The following is a 14042-nucleotide window of genomic DNA, read 5'->3' as shown; positions in this document are numbered from 1 at the left end:
ATAAATAAAACTAAGGAAGCAATATTATAGTAATTTACCTGATCATTTCTGGTAATCATCGTTGTGTTTGCTTAGTGCTGTTTGCTGTTAATGTGCTGAATGACTGAATGCGTGTTATCCAATCATTTAATAAGTGGATCCTAAGAGGAACGAAAACGATAGAACATTTTTAAAAGGCACACTGATATTTTTGATTTTTGATATCAGAATAACTCTGATGTTTCCACAGCTTTTCATTTAGAGCCACATCAGTTCACAATTTCAATTCGTTGTTTTTATCTAATTAGCAAACGTTAGCATGCTAACACGCTAACATGAACACGGGAAACATTATACCCTGCCAAACATCAGTATGTTAGCATTGTCATCATGAGCATGTTAGCATGCTGACGTTAGCATTACAGCAGCCGTTAGTGCACAATGCAAAGAGCAAAAAACAATGTTAAATTTGTGTTATATAAAATGTATATTTTACAAGTTTAATTCCAAAACAAATTTCCTGATTCTTCTTTCCTTATTATAAAATAGCTTTCATCTTTCACGCTCTTCATTCATGATGATGAACACCATCAATCAGAGCAGAACATTTCTTCTGAGAAGATTACAAATCAGCTGTCACTCATATTCTCCAGGTGTTTAGTCCACGATAAAACCAAGAGACAAAATCCTAGATGCTTTGTAATCCACCTCAGTGTCATTTGTGATACTTCCTCTAGTAGAAACCAGACTCTTACTCAAAGACAGTTTAAGAAGACGAGCTCCAAAGCCTGAAACTCTGGACAAGAATCTGGAGTCTGCCAGATCAGAACTGCTGAAGAAATATCAATAAGCATGATGTCATTGTATTTAGTTTCACATCTCCATGCTCATCTGGACCTCTACCTCCTGTAAACTGTGCCCTAGATAGACTTACCTAGACATGTCAGTCCATCCTTTTTTATAGCTTTACATTTCATTGGAATGGCTTTTAACTCACGTTGGGAGAGATCAGAATTACAGAGATTAACCTGCATGTTGGTGGTGCACACAGATGCACCGTGGAATGATGTAATGCTTTCTATCTTATCACAGGCACTCAGGGTCCGGCGTTAAGCCCCTCGCGGCCCTTACTCTGTATTTGGCTCCATTGTAGATGCCGGTGATGAGGCCTTGTTTCTTTTAACAAGTCCTATCCTGTACACTTGTACAGATGCCTTGTTTCTATGGTGAAAGAAGCAGGATGTCACACTGGAGGAAGTAGGCCAATTAATCTACAGCCCCTCCCCCTCCCCCCACCACCACCACCTCCCCATACACACACACATTCTTGACTATTATCCACTAACCAGGTGTTTCCCAAAGTGGAGTCCCTGGAGAGTCTCCAGCGAGGCTCTAGACCGTTTCCTTTGAGGAGGATCTTGTTGTGGTGATTTTGGAGCATGCTGGAGTTTGAATGTTGTCACCTGCGATCCAACTGAACCAAACACAGTTTAGAGTTTAAACAAATCGCTCCACACATGCTCCATGTGGTACATTTGGTCTTGTTTTACAGCGTAATCAGCGATGTAATGTCAGCCCCAAACAAGAAACTCATTTTAGTGCTGCATTCACCCAAGGCAGTTCATTTGATTTATTAGAAACCAAATCCAGTTTAGCTAAACATCTGAATATTAGACATCTGTCATATGTTTTTTCCTTGAATATTGGACACATACAGCACAACATATTGGAGGCATTTCACGTAATAGAAGGCACTCAGGCTGATTAGAAATACTCAGTTTTTGTCTCGCCTGGAATTTCTTTACACTGAAGACTTCACATTAGCAACACTTAAATGTGTTAATGTCAGTAATGCAATGCATTTTACAGTCTACACAGGGGGCAAGCTTTAGTGGGCTCATAAACTGAATATCCACACATGTACGGTACATTAACATGTTCTGACGTCCTGACTATCAGCAGTGGAAGCACTGACATCTGGTTAGAACTGACAGACAGGTACGTGTATGAAAGACGATACTGTAGGTATTAAACAATGAAATAGCTCTGTTGTTTTTCCTTTTGGGGAAGTTTGACCATCCTACACAAAGAAAAAAGGGCCACAATGGTCAAATGACTATTGAAGTCAGTCGCCACCTACTGCTGAACAACATAAACTAAACATTTTTTAAATGTTGTTATTAAAGAATTTCTAGTCAGACAGCTGTTGGTATATCCTCTGTGTTACGGCAGCAAGCGTGTTAAATATATATACCTAAAGTCTGCACGTGTATTCTGACGTGAGCTGGAGGTTTCTCTCAATAATCAATGCACTGTGTCCATGCATGGAGGAGGGGGTCTCCATCAAACTGTCTCCAGCTACTGTACATCAAAGGGGCACACTGGTGGTCTTTAGATTGACCGCCTGCTGGTGTCCACATTGTTTTTAGTGGGTCCTCACAGCAGGCGGCGAGACAACCATTTGTGCTGGTCGGCCCTTTTTCTAGACTCCCTGATGCTCCCTGGTTTTCCCCTCTGTGCTAAAACCAAAAGGATGCAGGGGTTTTCCTTCAGGCTTGAGGACTATATTGGTCAGGAGTGCTGTACATGTCTATGTCACAGCTAAGCAAAACAAACTGTATAATGATGAAGATTTACTTATTCAGTCATCATCATTGCTTTTCTGACTGCTGCATGTGCTTCAAAACCCTTGACAGTAGTGAGATTCGATGACAATGGCGAGCAACGTTGTAAGTTCAGGAGGAGAATTCATTAGAGCGACAGGAACAGAGTGTGTGTGAACAGTAGGAGAGATTATGGCTGAGAAAATAAAGCAGTCTCTCCTCAGTCACTGTACCTTTGTGTGATGTAGCTCCAGGCTTCACTCTCAATATGAGCAGCAGCAGTTCTGAACATGCATTTTGATCCAGTCCACTGCATACTTCCCATCGCCTGGAGCCCATTTTCTAGATGTCTTAACTTATGCTGATCTACATAAATAGATAAATCCAAACTGATCAGGTGGCTAAATTGTTGATGTCAACTTAAAATTTTTATATACACCAAGTGAATTAAAAAGTCAGGCCTTGGAGTCTTCATAAGCCTTTAAAAAAACTTTTGCGGCACATTGACGCTCGGGGCTGGGCTGACTTACCTGTCTGAAAGGGAGCAATGAATAATTTGATCACATTTTTCATTTCACTCGAGTGCTGAACAAACAGGAATCTATGATTAACAGTTTTAATTAGGATTCTAACTTGACAAATTCTTACAGCCTCGCAACGTGTCTAAGATGAATAAATCACTGGCCTGGGATCATCAAGCTGCCTCCTAAGTGAATGTGCCTCGAGATTACTTTGTGATTCCACAAAGTGTGAGTCAGCCAAGGCTGAGTGTGTTCAACTAATCCTCTTCCCACCACATGTCAGGTGGAGGAAGTTTATGTCCACTCAGTGAGCTCACCGCCTCGCTCAGGTATTGGACTTCCCTGCTTTTCGGTGTTTCTTATATGATTCTTTCAAGCTGGATGTCAGAACTGAGTGGAGCCAGAGTCAGTTAGCCTCACAGCATGCAAGACGTCTGCACACCTGTGTTATGAGAGCACTGTGAAAATAATGGCAACGTTTTATTCTGAAGTCAAGCTTCGGTGCATGTACGGTTCATTTACAGGTGAAGCTGCCAGCCAGTGAATAAAAAAAGATGTTAAATGGGCTTAAACTGGTATTGCTTGTTTTTTATTGTTTATTTTGATCCCCATTAGCGGTTACATTGGCAACAGCTACTCTAGATCCATAATCTTTTAACGAAATGTCAGTTTGTCCTCTGTTTGTTGCAATCCCCAAAAGCGAAAACATAACTGGTTTCCTCTCCTTGGTGCTTGCCTCGAGCCAAACTATGCGTTTAGTCTTGGAAACACTGAAGAGTTTTTGGTGGAGTTTCAAATCCAGTTAAATTCATCTCTAAATAGTATGTTTGATTGTCATTACATTTCATCGGATGATGATGTGTAAACAATGCTGTCGTCAGCAAACATTGACATTGGCTTTGTTGAAAGTGGTGTATTATTGATAAATATGGAGAAAAGCAGTGGCACCGAGCAGCTTCCCTGTGGGATGCCGTAATGTACCATACCGGATTAAGAAAAAATACAATTAAAAAGACTTCCAGTTATCAGAAGAAATGTTAAATAATACACAGCAGAGAGTACCTCATGGTCTATTAAATCAAATGCAACATTAAAATCAAGCGAGACAGCAGCAGCCATTTTATTACTGTCTGTATCACTCAACCAGGAATTGATCTTCTCCATTAAAGCTGTGCAAGTAGAGTGAACCTCTTTACGTGTATGCTGAAAAACTACATTTTTCCACTGAAAAGTAATGCGGAAATAATGAAAGTGTTTATCTAACGCCACTCTTTTCATTCACTTTCCAGGACGACATCTGGCACCTGAAAATGTGTCCGTCAGTTTTAAAAGTTTCTAGTCAGAGTTATGGTATTCAGCTAGTTTAATCCCCAAGCATAATGTGCTTATACTTACAGAACGTGTCGGACAAGATGCTCCATAAAGCTCTTTATTTCAGCTTTTTTTTCCCTCAGTCAAGCCTGTTCTCGCTGTGCATAAAATGTAAATTTATAGCTACAGAAAGTACTGCTCTGTAATTCTTGAAATAGCAGTTTGGGTAGAGTTGTAGATGGAGATACACACCATCTCTCACCTCCCTGACACGCCCTAATGCCAAATTTAAACATCAGTAATGTGCACTGGTGTCTGAAATTCCATTGTGAAATGTTAAATTTAAATCTTGATGATATGCATCATAACTATTGTAATCAGACATCCCAAGCTTCGCCTCCATTATTAATTGTCCAAAGCGTAATGATTTATTGTAGTCCTGCAGAATGATTATTAATTTTCTGGTTGATTATACCTGTGGGCGGCAACAACACTGTTCTGCATATAAGCATCTGCTAAATGAAAAAGTATTCTCATGAAAAGATGTCCTTGGAGAAACAACAGCCCATTTTTCCTTTAATCAAACATATGTAGAAGTGCTGTTGATTAAGAGTACTGTGGCATGCGTTCAGAGGGGAAATATGTAATGAACATTATCTGATGATTTCCTTTGTTCAGACTTGTAAAGGAAAGAAAAACTTTACTGTGCATGCAGCTACGTCCAAGTAACTGCTCTTTTCAATCATTTGCACGCTGGAACTTGGCAAGGTGGTTCAGTGCTGAGCCCCAAACTGCACCTGCACTGCAGCAAAAATGTGCAGCCCCAGTATATCACACTGGTGTGACACTGCTGGTTTACATTCCAGAGGAACAGTGGAGAGTGACAGGAGTGTGTGTACAATACAAGCTGCTCTCAGCCAGGCAAGTCTGGGTACGCCTGAGCCGCAAACAGCAGGCCGAGTGCAAACTTCACTTACAGAGTCGCCGGGATCTCAACACTTAGAGGAATGCACAGGTGCAGACACTCGGCAGCAGACAATCGCAGCCAACACTTGATCAGTTTGACACTTTGCAGGGCCGAGGCCAATGGCAAGTTCCTGTGGGGTCGTGATGGGTCTCATGCAACAGAAGAAACGAGTCCACTGGGCTGTTTTTTTGTTTTGTTTTGTTTTGTTTGTGTGTCTTCCTTATGGGGACAAAATGGAAGTCCCTATAATGAAAGTCATTACATTTTAGGGTGAAGACTTGGGTTAAGGTTACGGTTAGGATAGGATTAGGTTTAGGTCGAGTTAGGGTTAGAGCAAGTCTCCAGGAAATTATTGCAAGTCTATGTAAAATCCCCGTAAATGATGGAAACATGATTGTTTTTCCTGGTTTGTACCATTATTGACTGCTGGCTCCTCACGCCTCTTAACCACCCATTCGAGGCCACAAGTGATCATCAGCTGCTTCACTTTGGAGTCTTGTTTCCTTGAGGGACAGCGTACATGGCAGCATTTTCACTTTGAAACTGACATTTTGACATGGCTGCTGTTTTTGAACCTGCATATTATCTCCCCTTTATTCACACTACTGTCACACATCCGTGCCGGACGCACGGCCTGCCCTGCACTCCCTCTTCCTCGCCCACAGACCCCCCAGACACACCTCACACCTGTTGGAGATCTGCTCTCCACTGAGTGCTCTCTTCTGTTTTTTCCTGTCTCCGGTCTTGCAGCATCCTGGCCAAATAAATCCCTCTCCACTCTCCTGCTCATTTATAGCATCCCAGCTGATGGTTGTGTAATAACACTTTTACACTGATGAGCTTGGCATGGGTATCCAGTGGCATATTAATCTATCCATGTCCAATTAATCAATGCTGGATCACATGCTGGTGCTCTTAACTGCATGCTTCCACTTACATTTACTGATATCAGCTGACATGTTTTTACCAGGGATCAGTGAGCACATTGCATATATTTCTATATTAGCAAATAGTCATTTTTGCAGCTTTATTTATTAATATTCTGTACTAAACACTTTCACTGTTAGAGATGGATGTGATCAGGATCTCTGGAGAGCTCTATTTGAAGCATCATTGATTACCAGAGATATCCCTATCTCTCAAGCCAAATTTCCGTGGACCTTCATTAACTAAATCAAATTAAATATCCAATTAAATAGCTTCACTCAAAAAATTTGAAAGGAAGGGGATGATGTAGTGTTTTAATGATACTGATTAGGAATGTTGCTGAACACCACAGTGGCCTTTTCATAAAGCAGATGTGTTTTTGTTTGGACTGACACTGAAGCGGAGGAGGGAAGACGGCGCTCTGTTCCCTCCGTCCTCTCCGGCCACTAAGAAGGAGAGGCAGATTAATTAACAGACCTTTGCAGCCAATGAAGACAGGTGGCAATAATCCTGACAAGAGACAGATCTGAAGCCTCTCATACAAAACCAATTTCAACTGCACTCCATTTTTCAAAAGCTCATCAGGGTGAAGAACGAGAGAGTTGAACCCGTGTGGCTGCAGAATTTGTTTCTCTCTGATTGCCTTGTCAGGATATCTTATCCGATGGCAGATGACCAAAACCCCACCCTTCACAGACAAACCTTCTCTCTCTCTCTCTCTGACACACAAACTGTTTCACACAATGCATCCTCTGTCTTCCTCGCTCACATACTCTCATGCACATCCTCTCACACTGTCTTACACTTCCCACAAGGACGCACACAGCCACAATTGAGCAGCTGCCAAGTTTCAGTTGGTGCACCAGTCAAGCTTTGCATTCTGAGGCGGCACAAATGCAGTTTGCAATGATAACAGGCAGGTTCACCACTTGACATTATCATTAATATTTGAAACAGAGGTAGACAAAAGAAGGCTTCTCGATACTACACAGCAGCCTTTGAGGGCTGAAATACCCGCAGCCGTCGGAAGCTAGCTGTAGCTGGCTAGCTAATTAAGCTAACGTTAGCTGTCTCCTCTGGGATAATTTTAAGACAAGAACCCTGTAAAAAGGTGTTAAATATGCATTTGATGGCTACATACATGATACCGGGAGAAAAAGGCTTCGTGCTCACCACTTGATAATACATGAAGAAGACATCGACATAAAAGAACAGCATTGTTCTTATATTGAAACGTCGGCAGTATTATAATAATGATGAAGAACAAAGGTAAGATCAGCCGCACTAAGGTTAGATTTATGCATTGTTGTTCTTGTTTACACTCTATAACCATTACAAGAAAGGCTTTGAGGACGGGGCAAACGTAGCGCTCAGTTAATATCTCAGGTAAGACTAAAATTCCCCAGATTCAATCAGGAGCAGCAGAAAGCTACGTCACCCACGCTTTGATGTATGTACTCTGATCCATGACGAGCTCACACAGTGGGAGTAGCTACTAGTCGTGAATAATTACTGTATTTAGAGTAAACCTCAAAATAATCAAGTTAGCTAATGATATGCTAACTCCTGGCCTTCAGGCAGAGGCACAAGTCTGGATGTCAGACTGCCAGCGAGCAGCCCGTCACTGTTATTCAACCACGGTACGGTGCTGACGAGCGAAGCTACGTTAGAGCAAAGAGGACATGATGCTAAAAGCATGTTAGTTAGCTGAACACGCTAAGGTTTAGCTTTTATTAGAGCAGATGTTAATACACTTCTTATACACTTCTTACACTTCTTGTGTTTTTGGTTTTGAAAAAGCTAAAAAGACACAACACACTCCAGACTCTTTACATACACGTCCTTTACTACAGCCTCATGCACTCCACTTCAACATTTGGAGAAATCAAAGAACTTGCTGTGATTGGACAGCTGCTGTTTGGTGGAGTGGTGAAGCGAATGGTCAGCTACAGTGCCACAACCACTTAAAGGCAAAGATTTCTACTTTTTCCTATTTTTATCTGTGATTATTCCTCATGTGCACTACACTGTTGGTCTAATTTATTAAAAATGCTGCTGTGAAAACTCTGCACTTGACTCAAAAAGTATGTAAAATAAAAGTGAACACAATAAGCTGCAGCAAACTAAATCGTTTCCACAGAGGGCATTGACTCTTTATCTTGGTTATTGTCTTGCATACAATGAGGTTATTTATCTGAGCAGAATGGACCCGTCCTATACAGTCAGCAGCACATTATAGTAATGCTGCTATCCATTGGCAATTAGTTACATAATAACGTGCTGCACTTGCATTAATACGATTGAGCGTGTCTGATTTAGGGACGTGTAGCATTCTTTCCTTTGTTTTCAGCCACTCCAGCTAACCCTCCTCAAGAGAGCCTCAGTGGTCGATGATGGGATCCACCCTGACTGTCCAAACACTGCTCCCTCAGGGACATTAATTTCCAAGCAGTCCCATGAGCCAATCAAAAGAGAGGAAGCTCACTGAGCATGAAGAATAGGGAGTGGAAAAAAAGCTCTTTTTCCTCAGAGAGAAAGTATAATGGCAAATTAATTTCCCAGAGATTAATGTACATGGTAAATATTTTAGTGTGAGTACTTATCTTCTAAAAAGTCAGAGGATGGACACCTCCTCACTCCCTTCCCCCTGAGCTGCTCTCCCAGTGTTGAAACAGCTTAGATGCATAAGGAGTCTAATGAGAGAAGAGATTCCAAGCCGCCTGATGGCTCTCATCAATCACCTTTCTCCTTTGGAGGTGTGATGCCGTCTGGGGGAAGGGGCCACGGAGGGTCGAGTGGGAGGGAAGGCATCAGGCTTTTAATCTCAATAAGTTAATAGACTTTCTAGTCTGGCCCTGCTAAGTAGAACTTCATCCCTTTTGTTAGCAAACAAGCAGCATGTGCACGGGAGGCTGTCTCTGGAGCTGCTTGGTGTTTTCACATTACACAGTTAGTTTGTGCCGCAACTGAAATGAGATCTAACTAAAGTTTGTTGATGCACTGATGATGGCCAGTTAAAGGTCGCTACGTACTGAGTTTAGGAAAACAAATCCATATCTGTACTCCAACAGGAACTCATGGTAAAAGTCCTATAGATACATGGTTGGGAGATGCTTTAGCAGCACTTCTTGCTTATAGCCAATGTGTATGCGTACTCGTTCAGCAGAAGACACGTACAGCACTCATCCACGTAGGACATGAAACTACGATTGATAACATCCTGAAACGTGCAGATGTCACGTTGTGTTGAAGCTAAACCGCTTCCCTGAACACTCAGTGTCCGATCGTAGTCATCATAACTGGGTACGGCTGGCTTTAAGCTTTAAGCCTTGATGGTGTCATTTTTCATATTTCCAAAACAAAAAATATGAAAGTAAAGATATGAAGAATGAATTGAACCATTTGTTTTTCTGCTCTGAAGAAAGTTGCTAACGTTAGCATGCCTTGCTATCTAAGGACTTTTTGGTGAGCACATTATGAACTAATATATACTGTTGCAGAGTTGAGGCTAATGTTAGCATCTATATGTAAGTACAAAAGCTAAAACATAAATCTGACTGTGTTGAATGTTTTTCTGTAGCATCCAGAGTGACTCTTTGCCTGGGCCCTGTTAGCTTTAGCTAGCAGTCTTTTTTACCTCATTACAGCACTTTGTTAGCATATCATAAACTGTATGTAACCATCAAAAAAAACATATTGCAGATCCTTTTTCCAGGGTTCTCACCTTCAAAGGAGTCAGCTGAAAGGAGATTAAACTTCTAGAGAGTTAACATTGATTAGCTAGCTAGTTATGGCTGATGTAACCTGCTAGCAACAGCTGTAATTCTAAATGGCGACAGTGGCGTCCACTCTTGTCGACTTCTGTCTGAAATCAAGGACGTTGTTTCAAAAATTGCTTTGAATTTCGAGTAGTAAATCTTACGCCGCTATCGCTGTAAACTGCAAGCGTGTCGTCCTAGAATTCAAAGCATGGCGGCGAAGCAGAACTAACAAAAGAGGATGAAACTGAAAGTTCTACAGCCATCAATCTGATGATGGTGTATCGTATCAGTCCTTCATTTCTGTTGCACTTTGTTAAATCTAAGAACATTACACTAAAACCTTTATGCTATTATGGTTGGGGTTTGATCATGAATCAGAGAGAGCGTTGCAGTCACTGAAATGTCAGGTCAAACATGTCTGACCGTGACTTTTCAGTGATAATACTGTTTTTGTGCCTTTGTCCCTCTGCTGTGCCGGTGTGACTGCTCTGGTTAATTAATTATCTCCATGCTGGACAATGTGTTGTGGTTGTACCTCTGGGGGGAGAGGGCGTAATGTGGAAAATATGCAGAAAATGTATTTGGGTTGACTGTCCGGTTATTAATAATGATTGTGTTTGGATAAATAGTGCCCTACTTTCAGAATCTGTGGATCTAAATATTCCCAATAGGCTGCTTCCCTCTTGTATTGATTGATTGGTATAGTGTTTAAAGGTCATAGTCATAAAACATCAGGATGTAATTAACACACTGTGATTTTTAACCAGTGCTTAATGTATTGTGTGTTGACTTCTTAAGTTATAGCTCGCTTCTCAGACCGGTGTTTGGATTAGCACGTGTTATTTGAATTTAAGATTAGGTGCAGAGGAAATGTAATTTCTGATGAGACAGTGCTCCTCACCAAAAAGGGGCAGGAAGGTCTGCCAGGCCTGTGATACATGTCCTCATATAGTGTGTCTTTAATCATGGTTTCTTCCTCTGAACCACTGGCCTCCAAAATACTAAAAACCTGCTTACATTCCACGCAGTCACGTGGAGACAAGACGGATGTGATGATCCGTCTCCTCGTGGTTAGTTTATTCAGCTTCTTCACAGATAGTTAATTTGGCTGAGGGAATACAATAAACACACTGAGCTGCTTTTAGCCTGGTTCAGACTGGGTTGGCCTTGACTAAAAGCTGAGGCTCTGCTGATGGATGAGATGCTAACAGTGTCATTTAAATGTGCCTTTTCAGGATTGTCACCAGAATGTGCTTTCAGTCGCCCAAAGCTCGAGGACTGACCACCACATTTAGAAGCATTTTTAATAGCTGTTTTCAGCTTCCGTTCCCAAATAACAAAAAAATAAATAAATAAATAAAAAAGCCTGCACTGTGTGGCAGCACATTTGCTCTGTTGTTACCTTGGGAGTTGAGTCTATTCATATTTCCTCTAAGATTGAAAACACGTGTTTTGGTTTGTGAAGACATTTATCTGAATGTCTGGGCTTTCTTTGGCAGAAAGGATGGAACAAGCTCACGGTTTCTTCTTCTGTCTCTCACAGCTTTTGTACCAGCTGAGGAAAACCGGTTTACACCAAATGCACAAAGCTGGATGAATTCAACATTAGCTGTTGATTTATGTATGATTAATTCAATAATTAATTTGATAGAAATCTAATTTCAAATTTAATCAATTCTGAATTATTACATGCGTTTGCCGTGTTCCAGATGAATCGAAATGGGTTTTTTAAATGTAATGACCTGACTGTGAACCTGATCTACAGCTTTGGCTTGTCAAGACTGATGTTAGACATCAGGCAGAATGTTTAAAGTGAATGTGAGACCAGATTCACTTATAAAAGGACCTCTTTTACTGACTCTACAGTGGCTGAAACCCATTGATCCAGCAGGACAGGATGGAATGTGACATTAACTCAGGATTTACAAATTACTCTGCCGTAATGTTTTTCTGACAATCCTCGCCGCGCGTTCGGAAAGAGAGTTTGTAATCTAAAAACACAAAAAAGCTGTTTGGGTTTCATTTGGCCGCACCACTGCTCCACCTTGAGAGGGAAAAATCACCACAAAAGAACCTGATATGAGTGGAAACCACAAGCCAGTAATTTAATCAGAGTGACTAAAATCAAAGGAGGCAAAAGTTCAGGATCTGAATGCAATGAAATGCATCAGCTCCTTAGAACCTACTGACATAGCTCACTTGTGGAGGAGCAAGCCTAGACAGAAAGGGCTGAGTAATGAAGATGGATGCATTCTGTTATCAGGCAGCCACTTACTGGGGCCTGATGTAACCTTAAACATTGAGGATAGCTCAGTTGCACAAAGAATCTAATTAATGAATAGCAGCCATGAAAGAGGACAAGGCAAGTGTGCATTTGCAGATGAATTCCAGACACTAATCAAACGCGGTTCAAGTGGTTTGGTTTGTCTCCAGAGCACAGCTGAGCGACGTACCCAAAAAAAAAAAAATTCCTATTATGATATGAGTCACGATTTTAGTGGGATTGGTCATTGTTAATTTTCAGTGAAATAAATCTAAAAATGAGGATGTGGTCTGTAACAAACAAGCATGTTTCCTCATATGTGGAGATGATTTAGAGGCCGGGGCGTCGCTGCAGCAGCACACTGCTTCATTTAGGACACGTTTACCTCAATGCTACCGTGCCAGCAGCATTGAGATGAGCTAAATCATAGTATCAGTATGCTAACATGCTAACAGTGGCGCTGTTAAAATATATGTTTGATAGGTAAAGTTTGCTGTGTTTATTTAGCATGTTAGCATGCTAAATTAGCACTGAACAGATTTAAGTTAGGGAATGGGAATATCATTAGTTTTGCAGGTTTTGGTCCTAATCCAGAGTTCATCATCCTAAAAGGGGGCATGTCTGTACAAGATTTCATAACAGTCCATCCCATAGGTGTTGACAGTGAGCCAGCACTGCTAACAGGCTCTTTCTTATGTGCTTAAAGCTGGAACCGTTGTGGTGAATGTCATCAGACAGTGTGCTTTCACAGTGATATCATGAGTCCTGCTTTCTTCTTCCTCTCGTCCAGTATCAGCTCCAGAGGAGCTCTCCGTGGCGGTCGGTGAGCGTCCAGTGGCAGACGTGGCTCGTGGTGATCGCTGTGGTCTTCTTTCTCGGTCTGGTGCCTTATGTTGTTCACTGCATGATGACCGCCTTCACCAGCCCTCCTCCTCACAGCACCTTTAAACTGGCTGCAGTCTCTTTTGGGCTGCTGACAGAGATCCTGCTGATCAAGTGAGTGTTTTCTTTTTTAAACTCTCATATCTCTACTTTTTAGATTTAGAGTGCCCTCGGCCTGAAGATGCCGAACAGTCAGAATATTAATGATTCAAGTGATGGTGATGGTCTCTCCTCTCTGGTTGTTTTCTGGTCTTAGATCTGTTTTTATCTGCCAGTATTTTCAAGTAATATCTCATTTTAATGTGAGTTTCAAGACCCGCTGAGTGTCTGAGTCAACCAAATAATCATCTCTGAAAACACGCTGCTGTCCGACCCCCAGAACCCCAACCACCACCACCCACCCCCCCCACCTCTCTTGTTTTCACTTAGTCTTCATTCCCATTTTGATATTGCTAATTGGAATGATGCCTGCGGTACTGTAAACCATTAGTAAATGAACAGTCTGTTTTTATCAACATCTAGCTTGTAAATAATGCATTAGACTCTGGCATAAACAATATCTACTCTGTGATTAGAAAGCAACATATGGCCGATACTGTAATCAGATTACAAATACAGCTTATGTAATCTGTAATTGCCTAAAGCAGTAATTCAATCAGGCTGTAAATTAAAAAAAAAATACTTATTTGATTACTTGGAAAAAAACAGAATCATAGTGTGAATGTTTGAAAATGAAATCGTGTTTTTAATGTGACTTCACTGACTGACCTTAATCAACTGAATGCTGGGATTTAGACTAACTGCTAAATACACTTCACTGTAAAAGTG

The 14042-nt window shown here is 41.3% G+C and overlaps 1 protein-coding gene across 1 annotated transcript in view; it reads left to right on the top strand.

Annotated features, from left to right (window-relative positions):
- LOC143318355 (uncharacterized) overlaps positions 1 to 14042 on the top strand; it is a 63924-nt gene that overhangs the window by 42433 nt on the left and 7449 nt on the right. The window contains exon 4 of the mRNA XM_076726587.1: positions 13123 to 13328. Within this exon, the coding sequence (XP_076582702.1) occupies positions 13123 to 13328 (206 nt within the window). The remainder of the gene's footprint in view (positions 1 to 13122; positions 13329 to 14042) is intronic.

Source organism: Chaetodon auriga, chromosome 3, assembly GCF_051107435.1.
Source record: "Chaetodon auriga isolate fChaAug3 chromosome 3, fChaAug3.hap1, whole genome shotgun sequence".
Lineage (NCBI taxonomy): Eukaryota > Metazoa > Chordata > Actinopteri > Chaetodontiformes > Chaetodontidae > Chaetodon > Chaetodon auriga.
This window is presented reverse-complemented; position numbering and strand designations above follow the sequence as displayed.